Source organism: Pelecanus crispus, chromosome 13 (assembly GCF_030463565.1).
Source record: "Pelecanus crispus isolate bPelCri1 chromosome 13, bPelCri1.pri, whole genome shotgun sequence".
NCBI classification, from domain to species: Eukaryota; Metazoa; Chordata; class Aves; order Pelecaniformes; family Pelecanidae; genus Pelecanus; species Pelecanus crispus.
The window spans coordinates 4,066,203-4,080,944 of record NC_134655.1 but is presented as its reverse complement, the minus strand read 5'-3'; the positions used below and the strand labels follow the sequence as shown (position 1 = coordinate 4,080,944).

Genomic DNA, 14,742 nt, shown 5'->3' with positions numbered 1-14,742 from the left:
CTCTTCCAGGCTCACTTTACACTTACCGCCTGATCTGTCTTGCTTCTGTAAACCATCTGCAGAGTGAACTTTGATTTGGGTGACTCTGCGTGGATAGCCACAAAGAAGACTCCAACATGTCATTTTAGGCTTATCTTCCTTCAGCTCTCTGAAATATCATGGGAAAAGCAACTGAAGCAGTGAATGTCAAGCAAACGATAAATGGTTGTGGAAATTTGGCATTTTCAGAACATGAGATTTGTACTCTTTCCTCATCTACCATTTTGGAAGTTTGTGGTACAGAAATGACAGACTTAAGAAATAAACACAGAGTAAAGCAAAGTAAACCTAATGTGTGTCAACTTTTGCATGGCAGCAAAAGTGGTGGAAAAAAACCCCTTTAAATCATGCAAAATAGCAGCAAAGCAAGAAAAAAAATCAGCAGGCCTGATTTCACAAAACACTAGTTTTGCCCTTGTAGACAGCCACTGTTTTCAAAGCAGATGGTCAAAGAAATAAACAGTATCAACTGTAACTGCAAGCACCAGTGCTTAGTGTTCTGACCTAGAACTGGAGGCAACTACAAAAGCTAAACTAAAATGTCAAAAGACCCAAACTGAATTGTCCACTATGTTCCAAAGTAAAAATGTCCTGACCATGCACAAATCCCAGTAAGCCATCTTGAGATTCTTGGAGGTGACCCTGACCATCTCAAGGGCCTAGTTCTGGAGCAATATGAGCTAGTGAGTCAGGGATATTTGAGGGCAACCAGGCAACCATTTCCAAGGAGATGCAGCCAGTGTGGGCAAGGGAAGATCTCATGTAGCTGTGAGTGCAACCTACCTGAGTTTTGACGGCACATCTGTGAAGAGTCTCAGGATAAACTCTGTAATGATGCCAGGATGATACGTAGTTGGGATAAGGACGTAGCGGCCTTGCTTAAGGATCCTCTTCAAGAACACAGTGCGTGTGTTGATGTATGGAGATGTGGCCACTCTCTCCTGCACAGTCAGCTTGTGTAGTCGATAGCTTCTGTTATCCTCCACCTACAGCCACAGAGCAGTACAAGGATTAATGCAAGGAGGGATACCAGAGCTAACAGGCAGGATTTTCCCTGCACATCACACAGCCTTTTATGGGCAGAAAAGAAAATACGCAGTAAAGGCAAACAGTTTGGCAAACGGGTTTTCACCCACTGAAGCTGTGGCAGAGATAGTCCTGACAGGCAACCCAGTGCTCCAAGCGCTAGCCCACAAAGTTTCCAAGGAGTGCTGTTCTGCGCTTCACTGCATCAGTATATACATGTATACCCCTAAGTGGAGGTGAAAGTTTGGGACTGGCAAAGACGTGCATCCACTGACAGAGACATAATGCTACGGCAGAGTTTTCTTTGCTACTTTCAGAGATGCATGTGATGCAGGACTCCACCTGCTGAGCTACGCTGCCATCTTAGATGAGGCTGAGATTCATCTGCCTCCTTTCTCTAGCATGTAGAGAAAGCATTCCAGTCTTACATAGCAGGCTCTCAATCCAGATGCACACAGCTGTATTTTCATTGCCCTTTCCTGAATACAAAAGTCACAGAATAACCATTTATGTTTTGTTCTAAGCCTTGAAGCTGTGCTTAACTATTAACATCCTCTTCAGGGAACTGATGATTGCCACAGCACAGTTAAAATATAAACCTATTTTTTAAGCAGCTCCTGGGGGCAAAGACAGCCCTACATTCTTTTCTGGTAGTTCTCTTCTGTGTTCAGATAATTTAGGCCATGGTCTTCCAAAGGCCTTTAGTCATGATAATGAGCCTGGTGGGTTAGAACACTTCTGAAATAGAAAAATTATTGAACAGAAATAAAGATAGAGCACTGATACTTTCCTGAAGGTGTGATTTTCTTTTCCAAGCCTTTCCAAATTACATATACAGGCATGAACAAGGCAAGGTAAATTATGCTACTTTCTGTAATGACACTTTTCAATATATGTGGTTAACAGGTGATTGTCAAATGATGTGTGTCAAAAGGTTCGATGCAGATGTCAGTAACTCTGACTGACTTAAAAAGTGACTATTTTTTAGGGTAGGGCCATAGACTCAGTGTAGTCCCACTAGCTATAGCAACAGATGATAAGATAATCCTGATCCTCAGTGAAAAAGCAGATGCATAGTTGTTGTCTCTTGCTTTCCTCCTCCTTTCAGTTCACATGTTTTCATTTTACTCAATTTGCCCTGGGAGTGCAATTTAATTACTGTTTGGGATCCCTTTGGTTCCTTTTCACATATGCTCATTTCCTACTCACTACTCCAGCTTTTGAAAACACTCTTGACTTTTCTAAGTGGCAAAAGAAAAACTGCAGACTTTTCAAACTCATTCCCTTGGCTGTATTTGCTGATGAAATGGAGGCAGGAGCCTCCAGTGAGAAGGAGAAATAACCCCTCCATTTTCAAGCGTTAATATTTTTTTGTCTTTCTCTTCAAAGCTTGGGGTAGGTAAAGCACTTAAAATTCTTTTGCAGTAGGGAAAAATTGCTTATATTCCATTAGTTCAAACAGACTTTGAATTGAACTAAATTCAATTTAGTTCAAACAGTCTGTCTAATGTCAGGTCTGGTGACTGAGTGCAATACATATGCAAAGTTCAGGCTGAGAGGAGAACCAGACCCCACCACAATAATCATGCCTCTATCTGCCAAAGATCTCATTGCAGGATGAAGCAGGACTGCTGAACAAACTCTGAACCAGGAGTGCAGATGGCTGCTTACCTTCAATATTTCAAAGCCAATTGGGATGCTGTCTCCTTTCCCTTCTTTCTTGTATTTGCGGCGATCCTCCTGTTGCAATGAGACCAACACTTTGTCTTCAGTCTTCTTAACATCAAAGATGTACTAGTAGAAGAGAGAAGAGGGTAAGCTGTTAGAAATGCCTTAGGATACTGAGGATAAAGCCATCACCAAGGAAATATGTGCATACAAAGGAGGCAAATAAAAATACATTTGGAGGTGGGAAGAGAGTTCTCCATATAACAGACATTCCCAGAGAGTCACAGCTGAAAATTCATGCTAATAATAATGATCTTTAAACCAAAAGTATCAGGGACACTGAAACAGGTAATTCACATAAAGGACAGTATGAGACAGTATTACAAAATAACTGAGGCAGCAGAAGAGAACATCTCCTCTGAAAGCAAAAGACAAAAGATTAAGTTTTATTTGGATATATAAAAATCAGGACTGAGACAAAAAAAATTAAACCAACAGAATTCAGATGGGGGCTTTGATAATTTCTCATTCTTCATTTAACTTGAATATCTAAATAGGGCCTGCAGATTTCAAACATCTTTATATAGAACCTGCAAATGAAGGAATCTTCCAACTCTTAGTTAAAAAAACCCAAAACCGACAACTTTGTTCTACACCTACAATTTCTATTTAATATAAGAATGACAGGAATGCTAATTTTGGACTTTCTCAGTTTTCCTGAAAGTCTTAGGAATACCCAGTAAAAAGGGCTAAGAAGGACTCCTGCATCTTTAACAAGCAAATCTTTTATCCAAACTATTTAAAGTAAATTTGAACCAACTTGTGTTTAAGACCGATCACAGGAAATTATTTCAAGTTTAGGCAGCAGTTCCCATCTCAATAAATCAGACTTGAATTGCTTACATTAAGTATCACTACCAGACCAGTTCACAAGTAGGTACCCTTTCAGTAGACAAAAAAGGTCAGCTAGGTGTTTCTTTATACAACAAAGAATTAAACACTCAAATTTGTTCACTGTTAGAAATGCCTTTAAATTTTGTTTCTTTCTTGCATACAGGGCAAATCTGAATTGTAAGAACCAGTGGAGGGCAATAGGACACTATTTACGCCAGGTTTAGGCAGATACTGTATTCTTCCATTCTCAAAGACCTTTAAATGTGAAGCAAAGAAATAAAAGCATAAAACTGCAGTGGTGCACAGCTGGGTACTATGTGCACCACACATTCTGATTTAAGCCAAAATTCTCCGACAGAATGGAGAGGAATATCATCAGTGGTTCAATCCCCCCTCCCTGCTCCTCCGAGAGCTGCTAAAAAGCAAATCTTCATTGAGCTTTGCTCTGAGGTAGATACTGAGATTGCCTTGGTTGCTGTTGTGGAAGGATCCCCTGTAATGACTTCACATCCCTCTGTGGTTAGAGCTCTGCAGAATAAGGCACCATCCCATTTCTCAGCCCTGACCCTCGCTGTCTCAGGCAGTGTCACACCCCCATGGAGGAAACACCAACCTCTAGCAGAGTTGGCTGAAGCACAGCAGTATTGGAAAGAAAATCAATACCTTCCCAAGCCTCTGGGCTTCATTAATTGTTCACGGTATTTACAGTCCAGATTGGCCTCCTACAGAACTACCACTTGCTATTCTGCGCTGGCTGGTTTTTGGTATAAATTCAATACTTATTTGTGTACTATATCAACATTGTGGCAGAGAAACCAGAGGACCCTAAACAGAGTCCCTAGGGGTTGTAAAGAACTTCTGCAAAGAGAATCTAAAAAGTGGGATCTAAATATGCAGCAACACCGTGTAAGGCATATTTTAATTCTTGTCCCTGTTGAATCATACGTGGTGTTACCTTGTCAGATAGCCTAGAGTGTTCCAGGGCAAATGGAGGTGTGGAAGGGCAACTGTGAGAGTCCAAGAAAGCTCTCTTGGTCTGATGAGAGGTATGCAACTGTGACGATCTTTGATCTGATGACATTTCAGCTGTCCTAATGGCTAACAATCTGGAAATCAGCAGGTGGCTGTAGGAATACATTTATACTTGGCTTAAATTCCCTTATTTTGAAGAGACTGGAAGAGTCACAATCCCTCTCTGTATAGATAAAGTTCACAGGAGGCCATAGGAATACATTTATACTTGGCTTAAATTCCTTTATTTTAAAGGGACTGGAAGTGTCACAATCCCTCTCTGTACAGATAACACAGGAGGCCTCAGTGTCAGGCATTTTACTCAGGCAGAACAGACAGAGATTATCTCTAGACTATGGTAGTATGTGCCGCAGTAATTTATAACAGCCCTAAGCTAACATAAATGTGTTCCAGTGCTGCTATTAAGAGCCTTTTAATCAACTAACCCAGAGATAACACAGGAATAAAAAGAACTTCCATTGCATCAGGCATTGCGCTCAACCGTAACGTGTGTATTTTGTTCTCTGGCCACTAAACACTTACAAATGAGACCCAGACAAGCACTTGGAATACGTCCAAAATCATAAAGGGGAATATCTAAATAAAATCACCCACTGGAAATGAGGCACTGACAGAAGACGGAGCAGTGCAGAACTGCTTCTCCATCTACACTTATGTGACAGGATGAGCTGGGAGTTTGAGATTCACTCCTAGTCTGAACAGCAAAGGCTGCACTTCTCCAATGTCCTGCTATGAAAATTGAGGGGTGCAGACAGAAACCTCCCACATAAGTGCAGAGAAGCAGACACAAGAACATCTTTAATTAATCTAAAGTATGTGGTGAATTACAAAAGAACAGAAAGGTCAATTTTCAAAGTAATAACTAAAGCAGTAAGTGCCCAGATCTCATTGACAGTAATGGAAGTTTTATGCGTGAATTTGCACGCACTGGGGTGAAAACATACAACACTGAGAAGGGCAGGAAGGTGAGAAATGGAGTAAGAATGGATGAACAGATAAACAAGGAAAATTCTGTAATGCTGATGAGAGGGTGAGCTTGGGGAAGAGACTAGATACTTTCAGGATCTTAGATTAATGCAAAGGCATGCTAACTAAATATAGTGGACCAAAACCCCAGTCTGTTTAAAAGTGTTAAGTGAATGGACTTCTGTCATTAGAAAAATCAGACTTGCTGCCTTTCTACAACTGGGAAACTGAAAGAAGTCCAGGCGGGACTTCACTAATCCTGGTGTGTCTGACTCATCAGCCCCAAACATGATCAGCCCTAAACAAATATCTAAACTCTTCTGAGAGATTTCATAGAAATCACAGAAAAATGCAGTGAACCAGCATACTCTCAGAGGACAGACCCTGGCAATGAGATTTCTGTCAAGTAGTCACTGCCAACTCCTAAATAGGGTAGACACTTCAGAAGCCCTAGCTAAAGTGGATACACTTCAATACCTCACAAAATACAGGGATTCCCACCTGGGGATTCTGAAGGAAGGTCTCTTTGTTATCAAAGCATCCACCAGAGCGATTTAGCAGGGGCTCTGAATTCTTTGCCCAAGCCCCACGCATCATTTTCTTCTCCCAGGTCTTGTGGATACTAAAGTAGGAGGTGTTCACAATCCGGCAGATGTCCACATCAGTGAAATTCTTACACCAGTCCTCAAACGTCATCCTGTTCCATGGGACACCAGGAAAGTAATGGTTTATTTAAAAATATGCAGTGATACTCAAGCAAAGAGCCAAAATAACACACAAAATCTTCCAGTAATTTAAGAGGAGGCATTGCTCAGTTGTCTAGAGGGCAAACTGATTCACTGGAAAGCTCTCCATGTGGAAATACTTATGAAGCCACAATCACGCTATCTTAGAACTTAATTTAGAGAAATATCACCTCAGTGTGTTTGGTCAGTTCTGGATTTGTTCCATTGCAGCACCTAAGCCTAAAGGATAGGTTGTATCTACCAGGCTGGATTTGATAACATATATTTTGCAAAGGTGAAAGAGATTACCTGCAACCAAACCACTGTTACCTCTGTCCCTGAGCATTACTCAAACCTCTGTACTCTGGATATAGCTTTTATGTAGCACCACCTCAGTGCTATAACTTGTGCCTGCTGCAGTGACAGACTGGATTGCAGACCAGTTAAAAAACAGTCACCTCCTCTAAGAGCTTGGTATCGCTGAACTACCATCATGCCCTGGCTTATTAATGGCCCAGAACCAAACCCTATGGCTGGCTTCCAGTTGCCAGTTCTGACAAAGCCAAGCAAACAGAAGACTTTCCATACTGAGCCCTACCAGCACCTTTGATGCAATACTGATGATCTATTGAAGAAGTTGCTGGACTGCTTTGGTATATCTAGAGCTTTAAGCAGAGTCAAAATTATTAGAGTTCTAGAGATTCTGTAGAGAATGAACACTTCTCATGCCCATGCTGGAAAACACCGACAAATATCAAAATTCATTGGCTGCAATTGTATTTACAGATACTTCAGCCATGGTTGACCTAGAAATCCTACAGACAGGCACAGTAGTCAGTAAACAGGATTGACAGCGTGTTCAATATTTGGCATTCTGTCATGTAAACCAGCACATGTGTTGTCTTGGATTTTGATTGAGTGTCCTAAATATAGATAATAGATTTTGAGGGTGTTTGAAACTTATATTTACTAAGAGCTACTAATTTTGTTCTGCTAGTTTTTAATCTATTTTTTCTGTCTTCTCTGTCATCCCTTGAGAGTTTAAAAGAAACAGACCTTGTGCCAGGACTGGATAATCTTATCCATTTGGGGAAGTTGTTTTCGAAGCTGCTAAATGGCCAAATTAATGACAATTACTCAGTGTAGCCAGTATCTCCAAACCCTTCACACCCACTCACACCCACCCACACCCACTCACCAGAACTCTCCATCATTCTCAAGAGTGAGTCCCAAGTTCTTACGTTCTGAATTGCTGACTTTCTTCCACTCCTCAGAACTAAAAAGAAAAAAAAAAAAAGAGGAAAAAAAAAGAACAAAGATTATTAATAACTTATATTAAATACACTCACCTGGAAAAAAAATTGCAAGTAAAATTCTCTAATGGTCCCTTGTTATAAAGGTAGCATCGGAGTACTGAAAGGACAGATGATATTCAGGAAGAAAGTGTGGGCCTTATAGGAGGAGTCTTAAAACATTAATTGATTTGAAAGCTACTAAAAAAGAAAGAGGTGAATAGGAAATTGGCATAACTAGAGCAGAACCTTATTGATTTCCTTTGTCATACCCTCCCTTAGGACACTTAAACAGCTGGTTTGGAAGGTCATATGAGATTGACTCCATTCCCTGGAGGCCCTTCAAAAGAAACGTGGTTTTCCTCCTCAGAAGCTTATTGAACACTTCATTTTGACCAGAGTATTCTCTTTGTCTTTCAACCTCCTTAAATAAAACAGGCCTGAGGTCTGCAATTTCCCCAGAGAGCCTTTGAGAAGAAAGTGTTGCAGCACGAGCCTAGTGTCCAGTTTCCAGAGTAACACTACACTGCACAGACATTGCCTGCATTAGCATATAACTTATGTGCTCTGCATTGTCCCCTGGAGGCACCTGCCTCTTTCCACTGGCTGCAGGGGAGCACAGGATCCTAAATGCAAGCAGTCTGATGTAAGCATCAGACAACATGATAGAAGACAGCATGAGCCCCTTCCCTAATGTGTTACATTAGACAAACAGAGCCACAATTCCTCATTCCCATTCCAAAAGTACTTGGAGGATAAAGCTGAAGGTGGTTGGCAGAAGGGAAGGGAGGTTGCTTGCCATAGCAGACATTTTCTTAACCTATTTGGAAATTCTCAATTTAATTCTGTTAGGCCAAAAACCATGGGCCAACAGACTCCTCAGTGCAGCTGTGCCAAGACAAGGGCTAGTGGGGAACTGCAAGGGCTTAAGCTAAACAAGACACAGTAGCTCTTCCACGCATTCTTCGCATTTCACCTGAACCAAACCCTTTGAAAGTAACAGATTTTTGCTAGCTGAAGTATGGAAGTTAAGAACTTAATAGGCTGTTGTTAAGAACACTGCATTATTAAATGCTAACAGTGGCTGGTAAGCACAGTGTTGAACCGTAACATCCTAGTTAAATGTTTTTCATGTGCAAATTGCTAGTGACGGAACACATCCCCTCCAGCAATCATTTCTGTCTCTGTAGGGGTGCCTGCTAAGCTCACGGTCCATGTTAAAATTCATCAGAAAATAATTCAAGAAATCACAAATGTGGCGATTTTACAGCATTTTTCACCAGTCACTTAAATTATCTAAGAAAAAAAGACTTATGCCATCTCCAGCAGCTAGCAATTACAGATGAGAAACTGAGTCACAGACAAACTCAGTGGTGAAGCTGGGAACAAACCTCATGTTCTTGACTCATCACCTTAATCGTAGGCTGCTTTTCTACTCATGATCCAGTGTGCCAGAACAATGATGTATACAGTAAGCTAAGGTCCAGGAAGCCATAACCTCCTGGCTCCCCCAGGATGTGTTCATTTGCTCAGAGAATGCTATGCTTGGGAAGAAATGGCGCAACGGGTCAGCCATGACTAAGTATTGCAGACTGACGTTGTGTCTCAACAGTGTTTAACCATACATCTAATGTCCAGTAGCCCTAATCACAGTTTCATTCCTTTGACACTGGATTTGCAGCACTTACTTGTCGCTCCAGGCGCCGTTCCACTCTCTTTTTCCCCAGGGGTTCCTCAGTCTGATCATGAACAGCTTTTCTGCCTTAAAAGAGAATATGAGCCTTTCTCCAAGGCGCAGCTTCCGAATTGCAGTCACTGAGTAGGCATGGCCAATGACAAGACCCATCTGTGTCTCCATTTCATTGGTACGGCCAGAGGAAGGCTTTAGCACCAAGAATGACAATTAAAAGAAAAGAACTCACATCACTGAGGGACATGACAGCTACACGGTCAAGGGACAGGACAGGGGAGGCTTATTTTCCTTCACAGAGCTGTATGTTCCCTGCCCAACTGATTTGACTATGCAGGAAAACAACAGCACTAGGCTCACTAGTCTGGTCTTTTGCATGATCAGCCAGGTTAGCTCAGTTGGTTAGAACATGGTGCTAATAACGCCAAGTTCACAGGTTCAATCCCTGCTTACTGCAGGGGGGTTGGGCTCGATGATCTCTCAAGGTCCCTTCCAACCCAAAGCATTCTATGATTCTATGATAGTGCCAGACAAGTCCTAGCAGACGGAAGACCAGAGCACAGGCGAATACTGCCTGTTACAGACGTTCTGTCTCCTCCTGGCCTCAGAGAGTTAAAGACTGTGCTGATGGACAATCTTTATCAGCCTTTCCAAAATCTCATCATGTTTACAAAATAGCTCTTCTGGATATTGATGACTGTGCTCAGACATAGCACTGTCTGGTGGTGTCCTCAACTGGACACTTTGCAGGGCCTAAGGATTTAGCCAGTGAGTCCAATGGCCGTGTCTGTCTTTGGGTAAATTTGATACCCAGGAAGAACTACTGGCAGTGGCAGTGGGTAAAAATAGAGGGCACAGGCAAGAAAGCTTTCTAGCCATTTGTCAAACCTGTCCTGTACCTCACTCATGACCTGGCAGGCCTCTCTTATGTGGCAACTGGCAGATCTGCAGGCTTTCTTAGGAACTGGGTTTGCTCCTCATAGACTTCACATAAGCAGCTTAGTTGCCAGCAGTGATCAGGCAGTAAACTGTCCTGCTGGATGACCTAGGCCTGATCAGATGCTGATCTAAGAATACAGAAAAATTGTCAAGCTCTGAAAAAGACCACAATTTCATTTAATGCATCCAGATCAAAATCTCCTAAGCGCATCTAAAAACATAAAAGCAGTGTCATATAAAGATGCTGGAGTTGCTTTGAATGACTGGCCCCTTACAAAGCCAGTACAATGCTGCCTCTGAGCAACACACACCAGAAAGGACAGCGGAAGAAGTAAAGGTGTGACAGTGCTATAACCCTTCTTCTGAGCCAGAAACAATCCAAATGGTCATGCCTCTGGATTCATCACACCCTCGCTGGAGCCAGCATGGGCATCTTTGCACTGAGCCATATTCAGAGTCTCTCTCACTTATATTGGGCTATAACCCCTTGGGCCTCGAGCCACTCGCCCCCTTGAAGAGCAAGGAAGGAAGATTTGACTCAGTGCAGATCCTTCCATGTAAACTTGTAATAATCTAATTAAGAGCTCAATGATCAAGCAAGCCTTTGCTCTGCTGGAGAAAGACTGATTTATTAGAGTTATGAAATGCACATAGTACTTCCTCAGATACTTTTACTTCTTTCACTATTTCTCTGGTCTAAACAGACAGGGTCCTTCTCGTAAGGCAGGTGTTGCACTGATACAACAGTGTTCAGTCCCCCAAGATAAGAAATAGGGGCGGGGGGAGGGGGGAAGAAAAAGAGAGATTTATATCAAATTGGAACTGACAGATGGTCTGGCAACTGTAAGACTCGCCAAGACCTCTTTGCCTTTCACCGAGAACAGCTCCTAAAGAATCAGCTCATGGGTTACACCAAGACTGGCTGACATTTCCAATGGGTTTGGGCTTTCTCCAATGTAACACTTCCACTTGCATTTTTCACAACTAAAAGCAAACAAGAGTCCTTTACAGCATGGGAGTCTGTAACCTCTCCTGATGCCTTTATTATCCCCCAGGCTTTTCTTACTATTGGGCTGCCTTTCCCACCTCATTCCGAAGGCATTTATTTATTTATTTAAAAGAGATATTTAAACATCTACTGTCTGTCCAAATTTCTAAATGCTGAAGCTCAGGGCTATTTTGTAATCCAAGGAAAATGATGACGTTTGTTAGTCAGCAATGAAGCCGCTTGAGTATTAAGTATTCTATACCTAACAGGCTTCACTGTGTGTATAATACATCTACCAAAAAGTGATAAATGCAGATGAGTCAAGCCAAACCAGTAGGAACAACCCCTGTGTAATCAATATTTAGAAGTATCTTCATTTGACAGGCAGAAATACAATGCCAGGAAGAAGTGAAAGCATTACAACACCCTAATTAATTGCTTTTTAAAATACAACTCACCTAACAGATCCACTTTAAGAAACTGAACTGCCTTAGCATTTGAGAGCAACCTATCATCCCAGAAACAATGTTTACAACAACAACTCACACCAGGAAGTCTAATCTACCAGCCTGGTCTGAGCAAACCAGATAGAATTCTTTCTACATAAAAATTCAGATCTTGTGAAAAAGGTAAAACAGACACCAAAGCCCTAGAAGAATTTGTTCCTGAGCTGTTGCCTGATGTTACGGGGAAGGACAGTTCAGGACTCCTGTCCTATTCCAGCTGAGTTCTCAGGTTCAAATTCATCTTCCAGAAGGTACCATGTGTTCCTCTTTGGTACCATGGCACTGGTGCAGGGCAGTGCATGGCCAGGGCCAGCTAAACAGATAATGTTCTCAGGCATCTCCAAACATGGCTGATTTTCTGTCATTCTAGACAACTGCACAACTACCATGATACTCGCAAGGGAAAGAATGATCCCTATCCTGCAGGCCGCACTTTAAAAATCATTTAAAAGCGATCTTTCAGGAAACATTCAGGTGCCATGGCAGTTTGTTAGCCCTCCACATGTGGTAACAGCTTCAGACAAGGTGAGAATTTCTGTGCTACCCAGTCATGGCCTGACATTGCAGACTTCGATAGAAGGCAAGTTAAACCTAGTTGTTACTGGTTTCCCTCCTACAGCAAGGGGCTGTACAAGGCCCTTGTCTGCCTGTGGTTTGTGAAGCATATAGCACCCTTCAGGAGCTACAATTCATCCGTATTCTAGCACCTCAAGTGAATGGAGAGAGGTAAAGCTTCCACAGAAGGCAACCCTGTGGTTGCCTTCACCAAGGGTTTCACCCTTGGGGAAGCCATCCCCTCTCTACTGACTAAGGGATTAGCCAGCGTAGGCAAGTTTTGCTGGTTCATTCTGATGGGGAGCCTTATTAACAAACTGCACTACCTGAATAACCAAGCGAGCTCAGCCTTTCTGCTCAGCTCCAGTGTTACACTGATGAGACCACTGCATCATCACAACCAAAGTTAAGAGGTCTCAGCAGCTCAGTACCAGCAGAACTGTTTTCTGTAAACAGATTTCCCTAAGAAATAAAGAAACTGAATGCTGCCATCTGGCCTGTAAATTAGGGCATTCTAGGTGGATTAACCTCGGGTCAATACACAACTGTGACCATTCAGAAAGAATAGCATTTCAGATCCACAGTAAAGTGGCAGCACAAACGGCTTTGCGGTTTTGTGATTGTATTTAGTGGCTCATGGAGTTGTACTTGGCTGACAGCACTGCCAACTTGCTAGCTTTTTCCATACAATGCTTTTCCAAAGCATACAAACGAAGAACATACTCAATATACATATGCTAATAATGGTATTTTTTCCAGAATTTTTTCACTGAAATTAACTCTTAAAATCCAGCTCTCTATACATACCATAATGGAACAGCTGATCAGCCCGCCTCTTTTATGCACTTTCAGCAAGTCTTCAAACAGCTTCATCTGCTCAGAAATAATCTCACCATATTTGCCCTGAACCAAATCAATAGATTCTGCCACTGCTCCAGTGAAATCCACAATTGCATCTGCAGCACTGCCTCCATCTAGGGCTTCGTAAGATCCAGCCAGCCTAGAGGTAACACAGAACATTCTCAGTCACCAAGTGGCTGTTAGAAGTGCTCTAATTTGGCTTGAATATAGGTAATATAATATATTTGTGTCTCACCAAGGAAAAAACAAAACAGAAAAAACCAGCAGATTGCAGATAAACCTTTGCTGGATTTCTAGGAAAGGAGTGTAATGATCCTTAAGTCTGTGGGCTGCTGAAGTAGAGTGCATTGCACTTTTTTGTGATTCACCTCCTCCATGCAGATTAAAGGAGGAGTTTCAATCTTTTTTAGGTTCTCTACTAGCAGCAAACCTAAAACCTATGGAAAGTATGATAGAGTTGAAAGACAAAACAGATGGATAGAAGGGACAGCACTGAGGACTAAAAGGACAATAAACTAGCTCATACTTTGCATAAGCTTTCTCCAATAATGCGCTCCAGAATTCATTTTTCTCATTGGAATGGCAGTAGATCAACTTCCCATCCATTGTCGGCAGCAGGTCATCAACAACAACCTCTGTCCATTCTCCAAAGCACCAGAAACGGAAACGGAAAATCCCAGCATATTTCTCTGGGTTTTTAGGGTCCCATTCTTGTTCATTAAAGTCTGGAATCACCTGAGAAACCACACAAGGGAAAGTTCACCAAATGCACTATGTTAAGATTTATTCAGAGGGCAGACTGCCCTGGAGCATGCACTATGCTGGTATTCAGCTTCATGAGCAGTTGACCTTACATAGATGAAGCAGTGAAAAAAAGAGGGTGAATTTGGTACAAAGTCAAATATAGTCCCACTTCAGAGAATCTTTTAGCAAAGTAAAATTCAAATTAATCTGCAAAGACAAACAGAACTTATTGCATTCTCTGGCTTTGCTATATCTCTTCTTTGGTGCTCCACGGACTGTGGAGTGGAGAGGTCTCATAACATGAAAAATGAACTTCTAAAGAAAGGGAAGATTTGAATCCACCAAAATTCACCGCTCATCAGAGGCACATTAGTCCTAGCAGGAAAACCACTGGCTGACAGGCAGGGAAACAACCAAGGTTTATTAGCGTTATTTTATGCACCAAACACATTGATCACCTACCTGCTGCCAGAGGGTCTTCCTCAGAGCCAAGCAGGAGCACGCAGCCACAAACCAGCAGTTCCCCAGGATGCCTTGGTGTAAGTCATGGGAGCTGATTCCATTCACAAACAGGTGGGGGTCTTCACATAGGTCCTAACAAAGCAAGCCAGAGATTACTGGAGACACCGCTCCAGAAATGATCGCAGCATCCTTCCAGCTATTCCTCTCCACACTTGTTCTGCATCACATTTCCACTGAAGCGTGAAGTTTCTGTACCAGGAAGTTCAGAAGTCCTCTGGCACTGAGTATATTTGAAAGTCATTTTATAGACAATTATTTAAGTTCTTACAAGTAGATTCTATTGCCCTATCTAAAC

At 42.1% G+C, this 14,742-nt stretch overlaps 1 protein-coding gene across 2 annotated transcripts in view; it reads right to left on the bottom strand.

The window, feature by feature from the left end:
• The window catches only part of CAPN6 (calpain 6), a 58,028-nt gene that overhangs the window by 10,247 nt on the left and 33,039 nt on the right, over positions 1-14,742 (bottom strand). For both annotated transcript variants that reach the window (XM_009491060.2, XM_075720606.1), the window contains exons 2-10: positions 14,388-14,519; positions 13,708-13,916; positions 13,128-13,320; positions 9,331-9,524; positions 7,549-7,626; positions 6,127-6,322; positions 2,737-2,859; positions 823-1,025; positions 27-148 (exon numbers count right to left, since the gene is read on the bottom strand). In XM_009491060.2, the coding sequence (XP_009489335.2) occupies positions 27-148; positions 823-1,025; positions 2,737-2,859; positions 6,127-6,322; positions 7,549-7,626; positions 9,331-9,524; positions 13,128-13,320; positions 13,708-13,916; positions 14,388-14,519 (1,450 nt within the window). The remainder of the gene's footprint in view (positions 1-26; positions 149-822; positions 1,026-2,736; positions 2,860-6,126; positions 6,323-7,548; positions 7,627-9,330; positions 9,525-13,127; positions 13,321-13,707; positions 13,917-14,387; positions 14,520-14,742) is intronic.